Below are 22,744 nucleotides of genomic sequence, written 5' to 3' on the forward strand. Positions count from 1 at the left end.
GCGCTGGCTGGTCTGGATGCATGCTGGTCTCAAACCCATTATGATGGTTTTGTCGTGACGTGGCTCAATTATATTATATATAATAATACAAAACAGATAGAGAACTGTATATATAACATCTGTTGCCGCGTGGTTAAGGTTGTTGACTTCAAACCACTTGCCTCTCACTGCTGATGGTTTGAGCCTTAATGCAAGTGTCTTCGGATTCTTTCATGTAAGAAAGCTATCGAGCTACCTTACTAAACGTCAGTGGTTCTACTCAGAGGCTTGTTTGTCCCTGAAATAATGCATAGAGCCTATGAAAGAGGTCTTCTGCCACCATTAAAGCTGGATAGTCGCCATATGTCTTACACTGTGTTGGTGCGACGTAAAATCCAGCCCCCCAAAAATATGATACTTACACAAAACAGATAGAGAACTGGTTATATGACAGTAATACAAAAACAGGCAGAGACCTGGTTATTTGTATTAATACAAAACAGAGAACTGGTTATATGGCAGTAAAACAAAAACAACCAAGTTATATGGCAAAAAATAAAAACAGAGAACTGGTTATCATTATGAAAGCAATCCAAAACAAACAGAACAAGAGCTGTCACAGGAGACAGCGAAGCTCGACTAATAAAATACTGGACGCAGTAAGGAGGACAAAACTATGAAAGAAAAATCAATTATGTATAATTATGTATTAAGTTATAGTAAAAAAATGATATTTGTTAACATAAATTCCAAGATCAAGGGGAATAATTCTAGAAATAGTCATGCTAGAGTTATGGACCTTGTCACACAACATTTGTGTAATGATAAGAAATATATATTTAAAGTTTGAAGTAGATACCTTAAAAAGTAAAGAAGTTATTATATTTCTTAAAGAAAATCCAAAGTTCAAAGAGAGATAAATGTGTAAATATTGCTTCAAAAGAGTTATGAACATTGTCACATAAAATGTAATTGATGATAAGGAATAAGTATTTGAAGTTTGAGGTAGATATCTTTAAAAATAAAAAAGTTATAATAAAAAGTAACATTTTTCTAGTAAAAAAAATCTAAGTTTATGGGGAGATAATTCTTGCAATATTGGTGCTAGAGTTATGAACCTTGTAACATAAGATGTGGATGATGATAACGTAAATATATTTGAAGTATGAAGTTGATCCCTTTAGAAATAAATAAGTAACAGTAAAAAATAATATTTTTTATGGAAAATTCTAAGTTCAAAGGGAGATAAATCTGAAAATATTGGTGCTAGAGTTATGAACCTTGTCACATAAGATGGGGATGATGATAACGTAAATATATTTGAAGTATGAGGTTGATCCCTTAAGAAATAAAGAAGAAACAGTAAGAAATAGTACTTTTTGAGGAAAATTATAAGTTCAAGGGGAGATAAATCTGAAAATATTGGTGCTAGAGTTATGAACCTTGTCACATAAGATGGGGATGATGATAAGGTACATATATTTGAAGTATGAGGTTGATCTCTTAAGAAATAAAGAAGTAACAGTAAAAAATAGTATTTTTTAAGGAAAATTCTAAGTTCAAGGGGAGATAAATATGAAAATATTGGTGCTAGAGTTATGAACCTTGTCACATAAGATGTGGTTGATGATAAGGAACATATATTTGAAGTTTGAAGTTGATACCTTAAGAAATGACAAAGTTATAGTGAAAAATATTTTACTGCACCAAAACTTTAATCTAAAATCTGGACGCGGACGCGGACGCCGACGCCGGGGCGAGTAGGACAGCTCTCCATATACTTCGTATAGGTCGAGCTAAAAATGGTTATTTGACCGTAAAACAAAACAGACCAGTTATATGGCAATAATACAAAACAGGTAGAGAACTACGGTAGGTTATATGACAATAATGCAAAACAGATAGAGAAGATATACTTTAATACAGAACACATAAAATTGAGAATACCAACATAATATAGAGAAATGAGAACATGACTTGTTTACTAGGAATGGTATTATGTAATGGAATAATAACAATATTTACATAAATTCTGTATGTGTCTGGCTCAACATCTGTAAACACTACATTGTCCTGACCCTGTAACATAAGAACATTGAAAATTCAATTAAATTTTGGCTTATACTTCTCTTTTAACAAAAAATAACAATCTAAAAATGGTCATCTGATTTATTTGTATTATATAAATGATGTAAGAAAAGACATATTATTACTATTTCAAAGACAGTAAAAAACATCTTGGTTACAAAAATATTAATTTAACTGCAAGTCCCAGGTGCAGTTATTTTCACAATTCCATACAAAGAATATATACAGGGTAAAATAAATCTAGAAATCAATAGTTTTTATTCCTATTACAAGCTTGTTTGGAAATAAAATTTATATATCATCCAAAATTAGACACATCGTTTGAGAGACTTGCTCCCGTCAGAGAACTTAATTAAATATTATATTATATAGAAATATCAATATTTCATTTTCTGTATGTCTTCTAATTGTATCAGATGAAAAGGTAACATTCCCATATGAATTTATGAATGTAGTTCAAACTATCTGAATCACAAACATTTAAATATCAAGCAGATATTTAATTTACTTTTCTTTCAGTGTATATACTGTTACAGTAGCATTTTTGTTGCCCATATCTGTGACAAACCTGAACAGTTAGTTATTTACATTTGAGCCGTGTCACGACAAAACCAACATAGTGCGTTTGCGACCAGCATGGATCCAGACCAGCCTGTGCATCCGCGCAGTCTGATCAGGATCCATGCTGTTTGCTATCAGTTTCTCTACTTGTAATAGAGTTGGTAAGCGAACAGCATGGATCCTGATCAGACTGCGCGGATGGGCAGGCTGGTCTGGATCCATGCTGGTCGCAAACGCACTATGTTGGTTTTGTCGTGACACGGCTCAAATGTAAATGACTAACTGTTCAGGTTTGTCACAGATAAGGGCAACAAAAATGCTACTGGAACAGTATATACACTGACAGAAAAGTAAATTAAATATCTGCTTGATATTTAAATGTTTGTGATTCAGATATTCTGAACTAAATTCATAAATTTTTAAAACAGCAGATGCGTGACATTCAAGAGATGACCTTGTTTCTTTTACATGCCCTGACTAAAGCACTACTACATGGGACATGAGCATTAAGTTAATTTGAATAAATCAATTAAAAGTCAAGAATATTAGGATCTTACACCGGCTGCCGGTACAGACCGGAATATCTAGCTTCAGGGTAACTGTTAACAGTGGTAACGAGGCTCTGTTTTCGCTAAACAGTTACCAAGAGCTAGATATTCCTGTCTATGACAACAGCCGGTGTTTGATTCTTTTTCGCGCATATAATATTTTCATTAATAGCACTTTTTTTCTTCCAGTAGTGTATGATTCATAAGGGCACTGATGTCATCCTAAAAACGCAATTCATTCAAAAAAGCTGTGTGAGAATTGACATCCTCTAAAACACTTGCCTTGTCTTACATGGGTGTAAGACAGCACAGAATATCAACAAGTCTACTTTCTGTTATCAAAAGGAAGGTGCAAGTTAAAATATATAGGCTCCCAAATAAGATACAATGATCGTTATAGTAGCATGTGCTTTTACTCGCAAGACATGGTAAACATTAAATTATAAGGCTCACAAGACAGGGTACAGTGATTTTGTTTATATACCGTGAGACAGGTTTTTCTAGCACTGGTGTTACACAGTAGATAATCCTGTCTGATATGCAAGAATCAAGTCAAATAGCTTAATAGGACAACGTGACAATGTCATACAACCTGTTTCAATGAAAATGTAAACTGGAGAATATCAATTAAATTAATAACTGGAAAATATAAACCAAACTGTGAACTTAAAAACATTCTTCTAAACTGTAAACTGGTGTAACTAGAACTATCACTGAATGCGATTCATACCCCCACCAATGTCCTTGACGGAAGACCACTTGGAAAGGTGGTTAAGGGAATTACTTATGTGGCACAAATACATAAAAAGAAATTATCTCTGGTGAAAAAAAAAACTAATTGTACAGGTAATAGTATAAATATATATTATCAAATCATGTTCGAAACAGTTACAAATAACCTTTCATTTTCCCAATGTATTAAACATTTTATTTATAAGTCAATTTTTGACCTTCAAGTGTGGCCTTGACCTTAATCTGGCACAAGGGTAAGATGGGTTTTGCACATCACCCAGTTTGGTTGAACATTTGAGTAAAGTTTGAAGAAAATCCTTCCATTAGTAATATTAGAATTTATAGAGCAGACACAATGTATTGTCTAGTATTGGTTGTATGTAAATTTGAAGACTTACAAAGGGGCATAACTTTGTCAAAATGCTATACAGAGTAATGAAACTTGACCTGCATATCTTATTTGCCACATCTCATATATCTTTTAAGTTTCAAGCAAATGCCTGTGCTAGTTTCAGAAATATTCAAGTACATGTTAAAATTTAAGAACATTTTCTAAGTCAATTTTTAACTTTCAAGTGTGACATTGACCTTTAGCCCGCACAAAGGTGACATGGATTCTGCACATAACCTTGTTGAGGTGAAAATTTGAGTAAAGTTTGAAGAAAGTTCTTCCATTAGTATAGGATTTATAGAGCGGACACAACATATTGTCTAATATTTGATTGTATGTAAATTTGAAGACTTAAAAAGGGGCGTAACTTTAGTAAAATGCAATACAGAGTTATGAAACTTGAAAGAACAGCATATCGGAATTGTGACCCTTCAAAAATATTTTAAGTTTTAAGCAAATACCTTTTCTAGATTTAGAAATATTCAAATAAATGTTAAAATTTAAGAATATTTTCTAAGTCAATTTTTGACCTTAAAGTGTGACCTTGACCTTAAGCCAGCAAAAGAGTGACATAAGTTCTGCACATACCCTGGTTGAGATGAACATTTGAGCCAAGATTGAAGAAAATCTTTCAATTAGTGTAGGACTTACAGAGCAGACATGACATTCTGTGTAATATTAGATTGTTTGATATTTGACCTTCAATTGTGACCTTGACATTGAGCTGACACATGAGCAACATGGATTCTGCACATCCCCTTGTTGAGGTGAATATTTGAGCCAAGTTTGAAGAAAATCTTTCAATTAGTGTAGGACTTACAGAGCGGACACAACATACTGTGTAATATTTGATTGTTTGATATTTGACCTTCAATTGTGACCTTGAGCTGGCACATGGGCAACATGGGTTCTGCACATCCCCTGGTTGAGGTGAACATTTAAGCCAAGTTTGAAGAAAATCTTTCAAGTAGTGTAGGACTTACAGAGCGGACACGACATACTGTGTAATATTTAATTGTTTGATATTTGACCTTCAATTGTGACCTTGACCTTGTGCTGACACATAGGCGACATGGGTTCTGCACATCCCCTGGTTGAGGTGAACATTTGAGCCAAGTTTGAAGAAAATCCTTCAATTGGTATAGGAGTTATAGAGCGGACACGAAAATGGAGACGGACGGACAGACAGACCGACCAACTGACCGACCGACGCGACAAAGCGAATCCATTATAGCCCCCCCCACATTTTGTGGTGGGGGTATAAAAAATTAATCAAACTCTAAGCTGTAGAATATCCATCATACTGTATATTGGATATCAACCTAAACTGTGTTTTAATCAAAGGGCTGCAATATCTGTGGTATTTTCTGATCTTTGCAATCTAAATCGTACTGTATATCTGTATGTATTTTCCTGTATAATTTTATTTTCATATACTATAATTCATCTTACAGGGCACCGAGATGCAGCGACTGCGTTTAGATTTTTTACTAAAACAGTTTGATGCATACGGAATTTTGCATGACTAGAGTTGCATAAAAAAATCATTTATGTTCATTTTTATGACAGCCACACTTTATCCGTGCATATCGTTGCTACTACCTTAAAAAAAGACACTTAAAAAAAATTGTTGCCTCGACTTGGATTTGAACCCCAGATTTGAACCCAAGACCGCTCGCACCCTAAACGAACGCGTTACCCTTGCACCACGGGGCAGTTATACGAAGAAAGCTTGAATAAAATCAAATGATTCTAAATTTAGAATTTCCATTTCGGGTTTGTTATCCTTATTAATTTTGAGGTATTTTGTTCACGATAAACCTGTTGTTTAACACGTCTGATGTAAATAATTTAGCGAAAATCTTCTTGCGAAAATAGACCGACATGTATATATTCCACTACTCGACAGTCAGATTTATTTGTGTACCACGCTCAGATGAAGTATTCGGTAATCGACACAGCTAAAAATAGCATTTTCATGATTAAAATGATATTCATCCTCGTAATTTGTGATTGTGCATTTATTGACAATTCTATAAGCCAACGCTACTTTTAAACTTTGAATGCGTTGTAATTTATTGGATACTTGTAACAAAATAAAAATATTTCTTTCTTTTACATCGCTAGTTTTAAGCTGTTTTGAGAACTACTTGTAAATGTTAGGTTTGTTGTGAAATTTTGTGCAAGAGATTGAATGTCAGCATTGTACTTTCTGATCTGTGATCAGAAACTACAAAAAGGTAAAATATTGCCAAGTGGACAAAGAAAGTAATTTACAAATTGAAAACTGAACTTATAATCTACAAAACATAACAAAGAAAGTCTACAATTCATATGCATTATAAAATAAATTCCTTACTGTGTTACACAGTAGAAATATGGTTATAAATTTAATACTTCAAAATCAGTCATTATTGCATAGAAATTGCATGTAAATTATTTCTTGAAATGTGAATCTTTTTACTATTCTTAAGATCTTAGTACATTTTCTCAAAGCTGATTTTCTTGAAATATTTTTGTTCATCTGGAGGCATGCAGCTTTAAGTTTGTGTTTCGATAAGATACAACAATAAATGCAGCATTGTTGAAATAAATGCATTTTGATTGAACTGAAACCTAAAGCTAAAGAATTCAATTGACATATCTTTTGGTAAACTCAGAAGGGGTGGGGTAGGGAGGCAAATGTCCAGTCAAATATTTTTAAAGAGGGGGGCAAATGTCCTTTGCTGCAAAATGTCCATACCTGTTGACATTATTGGCGGCAAAACCAACTGAATTGTTTCCTCATAATAAAACCAGTTCTGGTTAATACATCTTAAAGACAAGTTCAAATTTGAGCTTCAAAGTTTATCACAATACAGTTATATTAAATTCAAAGTCTGTTGCATGTAAGTAAGTTTAACTATAATTCACTGATCAATTTGTCACATGATATTGTATATTCTAACACGACCCGCATTTTTCCCTATTGAACATAGAAGAACAGAAAGTGTGTGTTATTATGCAACAGATGCACAGTTTGACGTTCTATATTTAGAAATGTGACGTAATCATTATACACGTGACGTAACCACTAAAAATCCGACGCGCTGAAAACAAGTACGGAAACAAATCAGGCTCAAATTTGCTTAACTATCAAGTACGGCAACATTTATTTGTTGATGTCGTGTTAGAGTCGAAATAATATATCCAAATCAGTGATTTTATCGCTTGATAACATCACTGTTTGTCGTTCGGATGCGCATCATTATATCACTCGGGCTACGCACTCGTGATATAATTCCTCGCATCCGAACTCCAAACAGTGATGTTATTGAGGAATAAAATCACTGTTTTGGTTATATTATTTCTTAAACAAAACAAAGCTGTCCATAACAAAGATTGTTCAACATTCCCACGGCTAAAAATTGTTCCCCATGGCCCATGGCTAAAAATTGTTCCCCATTCCCTGGCTAAAAATTGTTCCCCATTCCCATGGCTAAAAATTGTTCCCCATTCCATTCCCATGGCTAAAAATTGTTCCCCATTCCCATGGCTAAAAATGTTACACATTCCCATGGATAAAAAAATTTCCACATTCCCATGGCTAAAAACAATTCACATTCCCATGGCTAAAAATTGTTCCCCATTCCCATGGCTAAAAAATTTCCACATTCCCATGGCAAACAAATTGTTCCATATTCCCATGGCTAAAACTTGTCCATGGTGTTTTGCAATAATCAAGACTAGTAACTGTTGATCTTCAGTGGAAATTGTGCTAAAACTTGAAGAAAAGAATTCTATCAAAATGACGATCAAAATTTTCAGAATTCACAATTTTAACTCTGGAAGTCAAAATTCAAGATTTTTCTAAAGTAAATTAAGAGTTACTACCCCCATTTCATATAGGTTCTGCTATTGACTTTAAAGTGAACGACTTTTCACAATATAAAGTCAATATCTAATTTTTAAATCCTTTTAGAAAATGGACATAAAATGTGAATACAACTTGCATGTTGGATATTTCTGCATTAATTTCTAATAAAAGGATAATGACAAACATGACATTGTGTGTTACTGTAACACAATATTAGATATTTAAACCGTAATGGTGTTGTATTTCTTATTGTTATGAACTTGTCCACTCCTATTTTGAAACTGTCTAGGCAGAGAAACATATTGTCACCTAAGTTCAGTAACAGGTTAACTCCTTATATAATGTAATATGAGTTAACTTGTTACTGCGCTAAGTTGACAATACATGTATATTGAGCAAATTCAATATATGCAGCCAAGTGAGACAATAATGATTGCTGTTTGTAACCAAAGGCTGTGTTTTTCTATCTTTTCTTTAATTTTAGATATTTCTTCATAATCAAGCGCCCTAAACTTACCAAACATTAAGCTCCTTATTTGCTCTTCATTTTCATTTTTTTTTATACTCTAATGACATTCAAAAAGTCAGCATGACATAAAGACCAAACATTACTTGACAAATTTATGTCAAAGATCAAACTATGCGATAACACACTTGGTGTGTGTATGTACTTGGTCAGGCAATGAAACTGTTCCAATTAGCGTGCTATGTTGAAATTAAAGTCTCCTCCGTGTGGTAACCTAACCATTTAGCTAATTTGTGAGGATATTGCAGCCCCTATCATCTTTCAGATATTTCCAAGAAAAATATGTGTTATACTATCTCTGCATGTCTGCATTTAATGAGTTGTGAAGTTCCAAGAAATTCTCAAATCTAGAGGAAATTGGTTTTTACATCAACCAGAAAATTAATGAAAATGCTGAGTAGGTTAGGTAAGTCTTGATTATGTACTTACTAAACCAGTTTGTAATTCAATAGCAATTTTGTAATACAAGGACATAGGGAAAAAGAGTCTTGATGGAGGATGCCTGTTGATACTATAGTTATAATGCTGTTTATCACATACACGTGCTGCTTTTGCGACAACGTAAAAACAGCTGTGACATCATTTGCGAAATTATTATAAACATAGCGTTAAGACGCTCTAATAAATGTTAGTGTTATACTATAGGAGTGTCAATGAAAAATGGCTCTTTTTCACTTCACGGTCTTTATTTTTGGTAAAAAAAATATGTGATAAATAGAATATTAAATTTGTGTTAGTTCAATCATTACTAAATTTATTGAACTTGTTGAAAAAAATAATATTATGCTCGCCAAAGTAATAATTTGCCCTTATCATCTTCACGCCCTACTCTGCCAAATTGTATTAACCTTTTAATACTGTTAACTGACCAATGTTGACTAGTACTTAGTATTCCAAGCAATGTCAAAATTTATTATGGAACAGAATAATGCAAAATTAAATTCCATTCTTTACCATTGACATCTACATATGACCTTGACCTTAAGACATGAATATTGCATATGACACATAATACAGAGCATTTCTGCAACATCATTTTTAAATCCATAGAGAAAAGACAAAATTATGGACTTGAAACTACTTTGCTTACATTCACACAGACAATGTTACCAACAAACTGTAATATCATGGCAGACCATATAAAAAATATGATTGTCTTTGCAGCAGACTTTTGTAATAGAATAAAACTTAATTAACAAAATTTGATGCCATAATTTGTCTCAAAATATTGTTTGACATTTAACAATACTATTCCTACGTACATGCATTAATCTGGCTAAAAAAACCAACAAAAACTTACAACATAAAAAGGTTGACTTCATTTTAAAATGCTATATATTTTTGTCTAAACCAGAGTATTTTACTTGGCTTAATAGAAGTGAAAGTGTTAAACCTTAGATTGGAACAAATGGGGTGGGGAAGGAGGGGAGGGTGGGGGGACCGCACATGCCAAGACTGAGAATGATTTTACTTAACTCTATTGAGGTGAAAGAGTGAAGTGTATTGGAACAACAGGGGGATGACACATGCAAGAATGGAGAAAAAAAAATCTTTACTAGCCAAATACAGGATTCCTTCTAATTCTGAAAGCCATTTTTAAATGTAAATATTAAACTTATAAAATATATAATTCTCTATCCTACCATGTGCCATCCCCATGTGATTGGAACCACACTCAATTGGTCCGCTTGAACTAGCCAGTACAGAGGCATCATACAATTAACACAAGAATATCAGGTCATGACTGGAGTAAGGATTAAACCATTTAAATCCCTGGTTTGGGAGGCAGACATATTGACCATTAAGCCACCTCTCCCCTTGACCAAATAAAGATTTCTTATTAATGTTAAAACCTGTATCCATCTGTCATTATCTATTCCTGGCATCGAAACACTGATTTCCTAAGATTAAATGTACAATGTCATGTACATTTAAAAACAATTTTTATGTACCAATGATTGTGGTAAATGTCTTTCTTAGAAAATCTCATCATTTTCAGATTATTTTAAAGGCACTTTGTGACCTTCATCCCTAGTATAAAGGTTCTGGCAAAACTTTAAGATAACTGATGCAATGTGGAAACTATAAAAGGTCACCCTGAACACGCAAAATTGAAAATGTTGCAGGCGTGGTTTGATTGAAAGCCTGTTTTGTGGACGGCAGTGGTTAATGTCACTGCATGATGTAAGGTTATTCATTGACTGAACAATAATAATTGTCATTAAAAAAATGTTTGTGTCATTTGGTACAGTATGATATGACAGTACGACCCAAAACGTCACTTACTTTTTTTAATTGATATATTGAATTCATAAAGTAATTCAATTCTATATAGCTCTTGAAATAAATAAAAAAACTTTTGAATTTTGCTCATTGTTACCCTATTCATATTTATCTTTAACATTTCAAGGGGAATTCACTTTTTTATTTTTAACGTCTAAAATTTAACATTTGTAAAATGATGTTAAGGGTTTTTTTCTCATGCAAGCATTCAATTTTATAATTTCTATAATACTGACAAATGTGAAAATGATTGGAATCTGCATCTCAAGGAATTAGTGTACCACTCTTAGTGTTGGCATTGGTGTTGGCATTAGTAAACCTTTTTGTTCAGTTCCATTTTCTCAGAAACGTTAAAAGCTATTCTTTTCAAACTTGATAAACTTGTATGTCTGTAGTCATAAAAGAACACCATTTCATAAGGGCAGATTTTTTAAAGATTGGGGAAAAATAAGCAAATTGAGAATGGGTCTGATAGTCTGATCCATGGAAATGCTGGGAAAAGGCCTAAAGCTGGAGAGTTCATTTTAGAAATTAAGCAGGTCTACCTTTGATTACCCTGCTGGAATGGAAAGAGATAAGCCTTTGCCACCAGTATAAAGCCCGGCCAACCTGTACACCAGTATTTTTCATACTGAAATCACTTTAACTTTGAATGGACTCCTGTGCAAATTCATTACATAACATTAGCAGGTACATGCTTTATGATTAAATACTATTATATAATCATAAACTTGTCTAAATGGGTCTTTAATTCTCATAGGAGGAAGCTAAGAGAAAAAAAACATCAATAACCAGGTGGACATGAGTTACTACTTAAATTCCTTTGAACAGAGAAAAATCTATTTAGTGTTTTTATTACACTGATCATAAGTCAAACATAACTTTGTTTTCCAAAATAAAATATCATTTTCAAGGACAATATTGGACCAATATCAACCACTAAACTTTCAGTTCCTCTATTGTTATCTTTACCAATTGCTGGGATTGAAAGTATGTAGGTTTGGCTACCAGTGTAGAGCCAGGCCAGCCTGTAGAGCCAGGCCAGCTTGTAGAGCCAGGCCAGCCTGCACATCAGAGCAGTATTACCAGGCTCAATACTTTTGGCTGACCAACTTAAAAATTTTCTATCTTGATATCTCCAAAATTGATAATGGACAGTTCTAAAATTGGAATCTAGACAAGTCCCAGAATTCTAACAGCTTAAGAACTAGTTTTTGAGACTTATCGTAGCTTATTTTTTATCACATAAACTATGGTGCAGGTGTATAATAAAGCCATTTAATAAAAAAGATATTACACTAGTTTAACAAGCATTTGATAGTATTGCGGGCAATACAGTAGTCCCCTACCGGTCCCTCAAAAAGTTCTTTAATTGTCATACACTCCTGTGTATTGCCATTTATAATGAATTTGAGGATGAAGTCTGTATTTGAAAATATCAACCACAAAACATAATAAAATAAGTTTGTCTATATCACAGTAATGTGTTAAGTTTCCATGCTTAGTAAGGAAATTATGTTTATACAACCTTGTCATATTATTACGATGTGGGATTTTAAAGTAAATCCTATAAGGAATGAAGAAGTTGGAGTGAAAATACCAGTTTCTCGAAAAAAAAACTAAGTTCAAGGGGGACATAATTCTGGAAATAGTCTTGCTAGAGTATTTAACCTTCTCAAAAATGTCGAGTGATAATAAGAAACATATATATGAAGTTTGAAGTAGATACATTAGGAAATAAAGTTATTTAAAAAAGACAACATTTTTTCCCCTAAAAAATCTAAGTTCAAGGGAGGTAATACTGATATTTTTTGTGCTAGAGTTATAAACCTTGTCACATATGATGTGGTTGATGACCAGAAACTTATATTTAAAGTTTGAAGTAAACACCTTAAGAAATAAAGAACTTATAGTGAAAAACCTGAAAAATTTAAATCAGAAATCTTGAAATTCAGGCTATTTGTTGCCATAGCAACCAGAATTTTCAACATAGGAAGAAAAGAAAAAGATGTGCATAATCTCCAGACTGCCATCTACCCATATTTCAAGTTTCATAAAAATATTTTCAGTACTTTTTGAGTTATCACTGGATCCAGTTTATGTGTTAAATTTGCCATATTTTCAGACTATTTGTTGCCATAGCAACCAGAATTTTCAACATAGGAAGAAAAGAAAAAGACGTGCATAATCTCCATACTGCCATCTATCCATATATCAAGTTTCATAAAAATATTTTCAGTACTTTTTGCGTTATCGTGGGATCCAGTTTTGTGGACGGACGGACTGACGGACTGACAGACTGACAGACAGACGGACAGACGGACAGACAGACAGACGGACAGACGGACGGAGGGTAAACCTAAAGTCCCCTCCGGTTAAACCGGTAGGGGACTAATAACACTTTGACATGACGTCATTTGCATTATATACAAACATCGGGTATAAGAGTTACACTTATAGGAGCATCAACAAAAAATGTCTTTTTTAACTTAAAACCATTCTTGTTTAAGACATGTGATAATAGAATATTATATTTGTGGTAGATTCAGAGGCTTGCATCATATGATTTTATTCAACTCTTTTAATAAATTGAGCAGTAAATCAACACTCATTTAATATCCTCTATAAATCACAAAATGATCAGCTGGTAAGGGTAAAATTTCTTCATTTAATTTAACAACGGGCAATACCATTTTGTTGCACATGAAAAAAAAAAATTAGCCGCGTCACGACAAAAGCAACGTTATGCATTTGCGACCAGCATGGATCCAGACCAGCCTGTGCATCCGTGCAGTCTGATCAGGATCAATGCTGTTCACTATCAGTTTCTCTACTTGTAATAGGGTTTGTAAGCAAACAGCAGGTCGCAAATGCATTACGTTGGTTTTGTCATGACGCGGCTCAAATTAGTTGTAGATTTCACCCAGACAAGTGATATGGTATATCTCCACATTTTGTAGGGCAAACATGCCATGAACATCTACTTCCAGAGGATAAATAAATCTACCTACTTTTATACATTAGTAGAAATATATAGGAAATGTTCAGTAATCATAAGTAATCGCAAGAAATGGTGCACAGTCAGTGATTGTTGTCAGGTTCAATCTGCATTAAAAGTGTAAATATATTTTGTCATTAGCCTAAAAAGTAAGCATTATTATAATTTAACATAATGATCAAATATAATTCAGAAATTATTATTTAAAGGAAAAACCCATTTGGGATGAAAAAAAGTCGACTAAAAATTTGCATATGAAAAGAGGGATCCCGTAATCATTAAAAAGCAAAAAAACGGTTTTTTTTTTCAAGGGCCCCTAAATCACCAAAAAAACATTTTAACCCGAAAAAACTGTTAAACAAAGCCCATACCCTTGGGGGTACCTTTTCAAACGTGTAAAGTTTTTTGAAATTTAAAAGCCCAGTAGTTTTTTGGGGGAGTAAATTGGCCCAAATTTTTGTGACGGACGGACCCGACAGACAGAAAAGATAGGACAAAGGAGAAGTGATCTTATATTCTTGTTGGGTACTCAAAATACCTTGGGGGTTTATCCATAAAAACATGAAAATGCATGAAATTTTCCCTGGGGGGTTGCAAAAAAAACATTTTCTGATCCTGAAAACCCTTTTTTAACAAAAAACCTCAGATGTTGGGGCCCTGTTTATAAATACAGAAAAAAAAAAATTTTAAAACCCGATAATCTTACCCAAAAACAAAAACTGCAGCTTTTTTTAAGACAACATATCACTTAAAAAAAATATTTTAAAAATCATAATTATGACAGAAGAAAGTTTAATTGCCTTTAAAAAATCCTTTAAACTTCACTATAAAATTTTTTATTATGGGTAAAAAAGGGGAAAAAGGTAATTTTTACCTTTTTTAAACCCCTTTGGGGTTTCATTAAATGGTATACTGGGCCTTTTGGGGGTTAAACCCTAGGGGAAAAAGGGCCCCATTTTTTTTAAAATAATTAATTATGTTTCATAAAAAATATACAATATATTTATAGAGGAAAAGCAGACAGAGCAAAAAAACACCTTGTCAGCCAAATTAATAATGTCAGCAACTGATAATGTCAGAGTTCTAGAAAGAAAAGAAAAAAACAACAACAAAAAATTGACATTTTAAATGATGTGAATAATGACACTGTTACAGGTCTGTTTTTATAACTTGGTTTTAACAAATCTTATGATATTACAAAACAAGGTTATTACAAAAATTATTTCAAAACAAGACGCTTTTTAAATAAACCACATCTGCCAATTACTGCAGAATTTATTGTCAGCCTACTTCCAAATCACAAATAATTAGAGTATCTCCGAACTTCTTTATTACTGACTACTACTAAGATAATTTTAAAAGTTAATAATCGGCTGTAGCAAAGTATCTAGCTATTTCAATCACACTATATCTGTCCTATTTTCTAACTGTCTTATCTGTTCTGTTTTTTTTAAAACCATGCAAACAATACAGAACTCTTGAGACAAATTTGAAACATCTTGTGATGCATCCATTTCCCTGACATGAATTTATAAACAACTACTTCCTAACATGAATGTACTTATCTCTATTTCCTGAATATTAACCTCAATTTCTTGACATAAATATTCCAACATCTATTTACTGACATGAATATATCAACCTCTATTCCTTGACATGAATATAACAACCTCTATTCCTTGACATGAATATATCAACCTCTATTCCTTGACATGCATTTATCAACCTCTATTCTTTGACATGAATATATCAACCTCTATTCCTTGACATGAATATATCAACCACTATTCCTTGACATGAATTTATCAACCTCTATTTACTGACATGAATAAAATTTTATCAACCTCTATTCCTTGGCATGAATGTATCAACTTCTATTTACTGATATGAATATATCAATCTCTATTCCTTGACATGAATATATCAACCTCTATTTCCTGACATGAATATATCAACCTCTATTTCCTGACATTAATATATCAACCTCTATTTCCTGACATGAATATATTAACCTCTATTTCCTGACATGAATAGATCAACGTCTATTTCCTGACATAAATATTCCAACCTCTATTTCCTGACATGAATTTATGAATCTCTATTTCTTGACATAAATATTCCAACCTCTATTTCCTGACATGAATATATCAACCTCTATTTCCTGACATGAATATATAAACCTCTATTTCCTGACATGAATATATCAACCTCTATTCCTTGACATGAATTTATCAACCTCTATTCCTTGACATGAATATTACAACCTCTATTCCTTGACATGAATATATCAACCTCTATTTCTTGACATGAATATATCAACCTCTATTCCTTGACAAAAATATATCAACCTCTATTTACTGACATGAATATATCAACCTCTATTTCTTGACATAAATATTCCAACCTCTATTTACTGACATGAATATATCAACCTCTATTCCTTGACATGAATATAACAACCTCTATTCCTTGACATGAATATATCAACCTCTATTCCTTGACATGAATTTATCAACCTCTATTTCTTGACATGAATATATCAACCTCTATTCCTTGACATGAATATATCAACCTCTATTCCTTGACATGAATTTATCAACCTCTATTTCTTGACATGAATATATCAACCTCTATTTCTTGACATGAATATATCAACCTCTATTCCTTGACATGAATTTATCAACCTCTATTCCTTGACATGGATGTATCAACCTCTATTTACTGACATGAATATATCAACCTCTATTATCTGACATGAATATATCTACCTCTATTCCTTGACATGAATATATCTACCTCTATTCCTTGACATGAATATATCAACCTCTATTATCTGACATGAATATATCTACCTCTATTTACTGACATGAATATATCAACCTCTATTCCTTGACATGAATATATCAACCTCTATTCCTTGACATGAATTTATCAACCTCTATTCCTTGACATGAATATATCAACCTCTATTCCTTGACATGAATATATCAACCTCTATTCCTTGACATGAATATATCAACCTCTATTCCTTGACATGAATATATCAACCTCTATTCCTTGACATGAATTTATCAACCTCTATTCCTTGACATGAATGTATCAACTTCTATTTACTGACATGAATATATCAATCTCTATTTACTGACATGAATATATCAACCTCTATTCCTTGACATGAATATATCAACCTCTATTTCTTGACATGAATATATCAACTTCTTTTTACTGACATGAATATATCAATCTCTATTTCCTGACATGAACATAATATCCACTTGTATATTATGGGCAGTCAAATACATGATACTTGGAGTTGAATGGGTATATGTCAGCAAAGGTATTAAAAGAGAATATTTCTTCAATATAAAACATATTTTAAGTATTAAAAGAAATATCACATTTCCTTAGCAAGCTACATCAAGATGAACACCAATACTGCTATAAGTACATTTGAACATGGAGTGGTAGGTTGTTTGAAATGCCATATGACAAACTTACCGGTTCTGTTTTTTCAATATCTTTATAACAGTTGTATTCTTTTATGACTGTTGCTAAGCACACTCTGTATGTATAGTTATGCTGTACCGGTCCAAACTTGATTTTCACTGTTGATCCAACTACTGTGAAATTAATGGTCATGCTCTCCTTAGTCTGGATAGGTAAGACTGAAAGATAAAAACAATGGTATTCATACTTGTAAAACTGTTAAATTTACATTTTGGAATTGTCATGTTTTCATATTGGATCCATCCATAAAGTGTTGCCACAAAGGATGTAAAAGTGAAGTTGTTGTTTATCTTAATGTATCGCAATTTGGTCAAGGATTTAAATTTGAGAAATCTGCAAACTAAAAATATTTAATGAGCCAATATCATTCTGTTCATTATTTCTTAAGTAAGAGAAATGGTATGAAAAATGTATTTAAGGGGAGATAACAAATGGTGATATGATTATGTCCCTTTGCTATTTCAACCAATGACATATCATTTTAGAGTTCTCCCAAAAGTCCTGTTATTTGTTTACAATGATCTAAAATGTGTCTCAGTACTTTTAATATTTACATGATCACACAAAACCAGTTCTGTAATGTCAGAACTTAAATCTTGCATTAATATTGATGTAGATTTTTTTCAGCAGATAATTATGCAAATCTCAAGAATCAAAACAAATAAGTCTAGTAAAAGAGGAAACAGACTGGTTCACAATGCACATTCAAATAACATTACTATGTAAATCTGTTTCAATGAGGTTTCTTCTCTTTTCTCCCGTATAAACTACATCTTTAAAGTACTATGTATATTTGGAAATAAAATACTAGTATACTGTCACAGCCAAGCTTATATTACATTGAAGTTAATTTTGTTTTCAAGGGAAAAAAAGAAATTCATCATTATACATTGTAAATTGTTTAAGTCAAATAATACAGATACTCCTAATGCCGCAAAATTGGATTTTTTCAACGTTATCCCAGGGGTACAAACAGATTTGGATAATTTTCAAGTCGAATGCATTGATCACTCTATTATGAACATTTCCATGAAGCTAATAAACAGTAAATAAACTCATGTCATTGACAAGAAAAACCAACGTTTGCAGTGTTCCAGAGAACATCTATTCTAAATGCTTCAACTTGTAAATATCAAATAACTTGTTTAAAGAAGATTCCTATACAGATTTATATTGTTTTGGTTAACACACCACCTGATAAATCTCTTACAGTCATGGACTTTATTGTCTTAAACTTCCATTTTGTGAACTGTCCATTACATGTATCAATTTTGGTGAGATGTACAGGCTGGCCAGTGGCTCTATACTGTTGACAAAGGCACCTCACTTTTAGTTCCAGCAAGGTCAAAGTTAATGTAGTTAGTTTATACTAATTTATATTAGTTCCACCATATTTTTGAAAACAACCAAGCAATGAGTGTAAAGTTTCTTGCTCTTGCCGCTGACGAGGTTTGAATCGACACGGCCAGCAATCCATAGACTACGTTAGTCTGATGTGTTAACCACTCTGCTGCACTGCCATACAACAAGTTAATGCTGTTGCAAGGGCCAGAGTGGATTTGATATTTTTGGTTACAAACAAGGTTTGGTGAAGTCATCCATACATAAACAATTTTTGGTATAAATTTAAGTTGTTTTTTTTTAGTTCATGTTTTTCCCTTTTTTTATTCTTATATTCTTTTCAAATTGCAGTAAGGATTAATTAGTACACATGAAAAAGTCCAATTTAATAATATTATTTGTAGAGTTTGGTGAAATGTTGCATTTCTTTTTCTTGAATGTCTTAAATAGATTGTAGTTCAAAGCATTTATAAGTCTGGCTTCAAAAGAACCAAAAACAAAACCATAATGTTTCTCATTATCCCCAAAAAGACCTTGCAAGAATATAATTAGTAATATTTAATTTTGATAAAATTCCTTAATTTCTAAATAGACATTGTTAAATTTTTTTTATTTTTTTTTTCTATCTGGCATCAAAATAGCAGCTAAAATAGAATGTTTTGCTCTTCTTTAAAAATAGAATAAGAATTATGTTAAATGGGACAGTGTTTCAGTCATTCTGACAATGAGTTTACAAGCAAAAGAACATTTTAAGTAAATAAAGTGCACATGTACTAGTCAAACCATGTGATGAATGTCTCTCTAACCATCTAACATTTTCCATAATGAACTCACCCTGCCATTTTTCAATTATGGTATTGATTGATCTCATTCACATATCATTTGTTGATTATCTCATTCACTTAATATTTGTTGATTATCTCATTCACATAATATTTGTTGATTATCTCATTCACATAATATTTGTTGATTATCTCATTCACATAATATTTGTTGATTATCTATTCACATAATATTTGTTGATTATCTCTTTCACATAAAAGTACTATTTGTTAATTGCTCTTATTCACATATTATTTGTTGATTATCTCATTCACATATTATATGTTGATTTATCTTATACACATATCATTTGCTGATTATCTCATTCACATATCATTTGTTGATTATCTCAATCACATAATATTTGTTGATTATCTCATTCACATATCATTTGCTGATTATTTCAATCACATATCATTTGTTGATTATCTCATTCACATATCATTTGTTGATTGATCTAATTTACATAAAATTACTTTTTGTTGATTGATCTTATTCACATAAAATTACTATTTATTGATTTATCTCATTCACATATCATTTGTTGATTGATCTAATTCACATAAAATTACTATTTATTGATTGATCTAATTCATATAAAATTACTATTTATTGATTGATCTAATTCATATAAAATCACTATTTATTGATTGATCTAATTCACATAAAATTACTATATGTATTTATTGATTAATCTAATTAACATAAAATTACTATTTATTGATTCATCTAATTCACATAAAATTACTATTTATTGATTTATCTAATTCACATAAAATTACTATTTATTGATTTATCTAATTCACATAAAATTACTATTTATTGATTCATCTTATTCACATAAAATTACTATTTGCTGATTTATATTATTCACATATAATTCATTTTGGAATGAACCCTTAATTTAAACCTGCTGGAACAAAAACTGATTAAAAGCTGCATGCCTCTAGATGAGCCAAACTTTAAAAAGAGTATTTCAAGCATTTTTTCCCTATTTTTAATGATTTAAGTGGATTAATAGTGCCGTTTGCAATCTGTAAATTACTGTTTTTTGTTCTCTTCACAATATTTTACTTTGAAACGCATTTTCTTAAATCTCAAAGAAATTAACATATATCTGGAGGCGTGCTGCTTTAAGCCTCTGTGACAGATCAGACTATACTTCACACTGACAATGCTCTTTATTTTTTCGCCTCCCAAACAATATCGGTGACCCCATTTATTCTCCCGGTCCCATCCAAATGATCAATATGGGTCTTAGATACTGTTTAGCTCAATTTTGATATTTAAATCCCTTAATTTACCTTGAATGGACTATTGTTCAAAATTCAAAGCAAAGCAAAGTTTCATCACACAAATTCGGCATGTTTAAGTTAAGGGTTCAAAGGTTTACCTCTAGTGACCTTGACATCCACTATTCTTGTATGTTTGGATATTGTAATTATGCACAATTAAGAACACATTACTCTAACAAACTTACAGGAGATTACCAAGGAGTCTGTTATTAGTCGGTAAACAGTTTCAACAAAATATCACATAAATCACTCAGTAATGTTACAAGTAAATTATCTTTAAATATTAATTAAATCATAATAACACACATTTATAACAATATGTGACAAAATTCTCATAAATAATTCATTAAAACAAGATAATGTTGATCAAGATTAAAGGAGTTTGGTTCAACATGAGGCCTATATGCCCTTAATTGCTTTACTTTAATATTCCACAAACATCTCACCACACATTTAAATATAATTGGTACAGAATAGGTTTTCAAATTGACTAAATTTCAAAAAGTCCAGCTAAATGCATAATTAATGAAATTCATATCACTGACCCAAATTTCCCACTCTTTATCATTAATCTGTAAGATGTAAATGTTTAAAACTTAGTTAAATTGCAAAAAACAACAGAATTGATGAAGAATATTCAATTTTTGCATTTTCTCCAAAACAACAAAATTGGTGAAGAATGTTCAATTTTTTCATTTTCACAGGCATGCAGCACATTTTGTTCTTGATGATCAAAGGGAGATATTTTATTTGACCATTATTGGCATGGCAAATGTGCCATATGCATGTGGCTATGATGGATTAAAGATATTACTACAAAATAAGGGGACTACTATAATTTTATATGTATAAATACAGCATTGAATTCTTAATATTTCAATAAACTTCTCATTTCATACATTGACTGGTATTTTCAGTGCTACTTTTAGAGCTGGGGATTGCAGAAACATGCTTCTATTGAAACAGCTAAGTGTCTCCTAGGGGAACTATGCCCTCAATATATCCTTCACTTTAATTTCACATCCTTTATGGTATTTATACTCTTTCTGGTGATATTGCTCCTTTACCTTAATACCTTTTTCTTCAGTGACACCATACATACTATGCATATAAGAATGGTACCACTTTTATAATTCAGCAGAATTGCAAAAAAATGGATTTGACAGTAAGCAGACAAAAAACAACAACCATCAATTGATAATATGTCTGTAAAGTCTACATCCCTTCTGAGTCCTGTGGTAGATCTAATAAGAGTAAATGAAAAACAATTTTCTTGGAAATATCCCCATCTAAATCTGAGATTAGTAGATGTAAAGAAACATTTTCATATCTTCTGAGAGTAGTAGATGTAAAGAAACATTTTCATGTATATTAAAGTAGTAGAAGGGAGTTTTAACACTATTATTGAGTTACTAATTTCTTCAGAGTTCCTTTGAATTTTATTGAGTTAAGGCCCCTATATCAACCAATTGTTTTGTTAAAGAAACAACACTGGGTACTATTTTAGACAATGAAGGATATAATCACTGAGGGAGATAATAAGATATAAGTCTCTTCACAACATTTCAATAATATTGTTTAGCAATATTGACCTGAGACATTTGTATGTTCAATGAACTTTTGTTAGTTACTAAATTATTGGATCCCAAAATAAACCATAGTACATATTTTAATGTGTGGTTCAACCTACCAGCATATCACTTGACTTACTAGCTTGTTGACAAGACTTAGGTGTAAAACCTTCAGTTAGTTTCAAATTGAAGATTGTAGGTTTGAATGAAATGAAATTTTCTTTTATAATTTCTTGTTTGATTTTT

The 22,744-nt window shown here is 31.9% G+C and overlaps 1 protein-coding gene across 1 annotated transcript in view; it reads right to left on the reverse strand.

Annotated features, from left to right (window-relative positions):
- Nucleotides 1-17,698, reverse strand: part of LOC132740596 (uncharacterized) — a 37,714-nt gene extending 20,016 nt beyond the window's left edge. The window contains exons 1-2 of the mRNA XM_060728532.1: nucleotides 17,461-17,698; nucleotides 2,005-2,058 (exon numbers count right to left, since the gene is read on the reverse strand). Coding sequence (XP_060584515.1) covers nucleotides 2,005-2,058; nucleotides 17,461-17,601 — 195 coding nt within the window. The 5' untranslated portion in view covers nucleotides 17,602-17,698. The remainder of the gene's footprint in view (nucleotides 1-2,004; nucleotides 2,059-17,460) is intronic.
- Between the last annotated feature and the right edge of the window lie 5,046 nt (nucleotides 17,699-22,744).

Source organism: Ruditapes philippinarum, unplaced genomic scaffold, assembly GCF_026571515.1.
Source record: "Ruditapes philippinarum isolate M1 unplaced genomic scaffold, ASM2657151v2 ctg4525_1_1_1_1, whole genome shotgun sequence".
In the NCBI taxonomy this organism is placed as follows: Eukaryota; Metazoa; Mollusca; class Bivalvia; order Venerida; family Veneridae; genus Ruditapes; species Ruditapes philippinarum.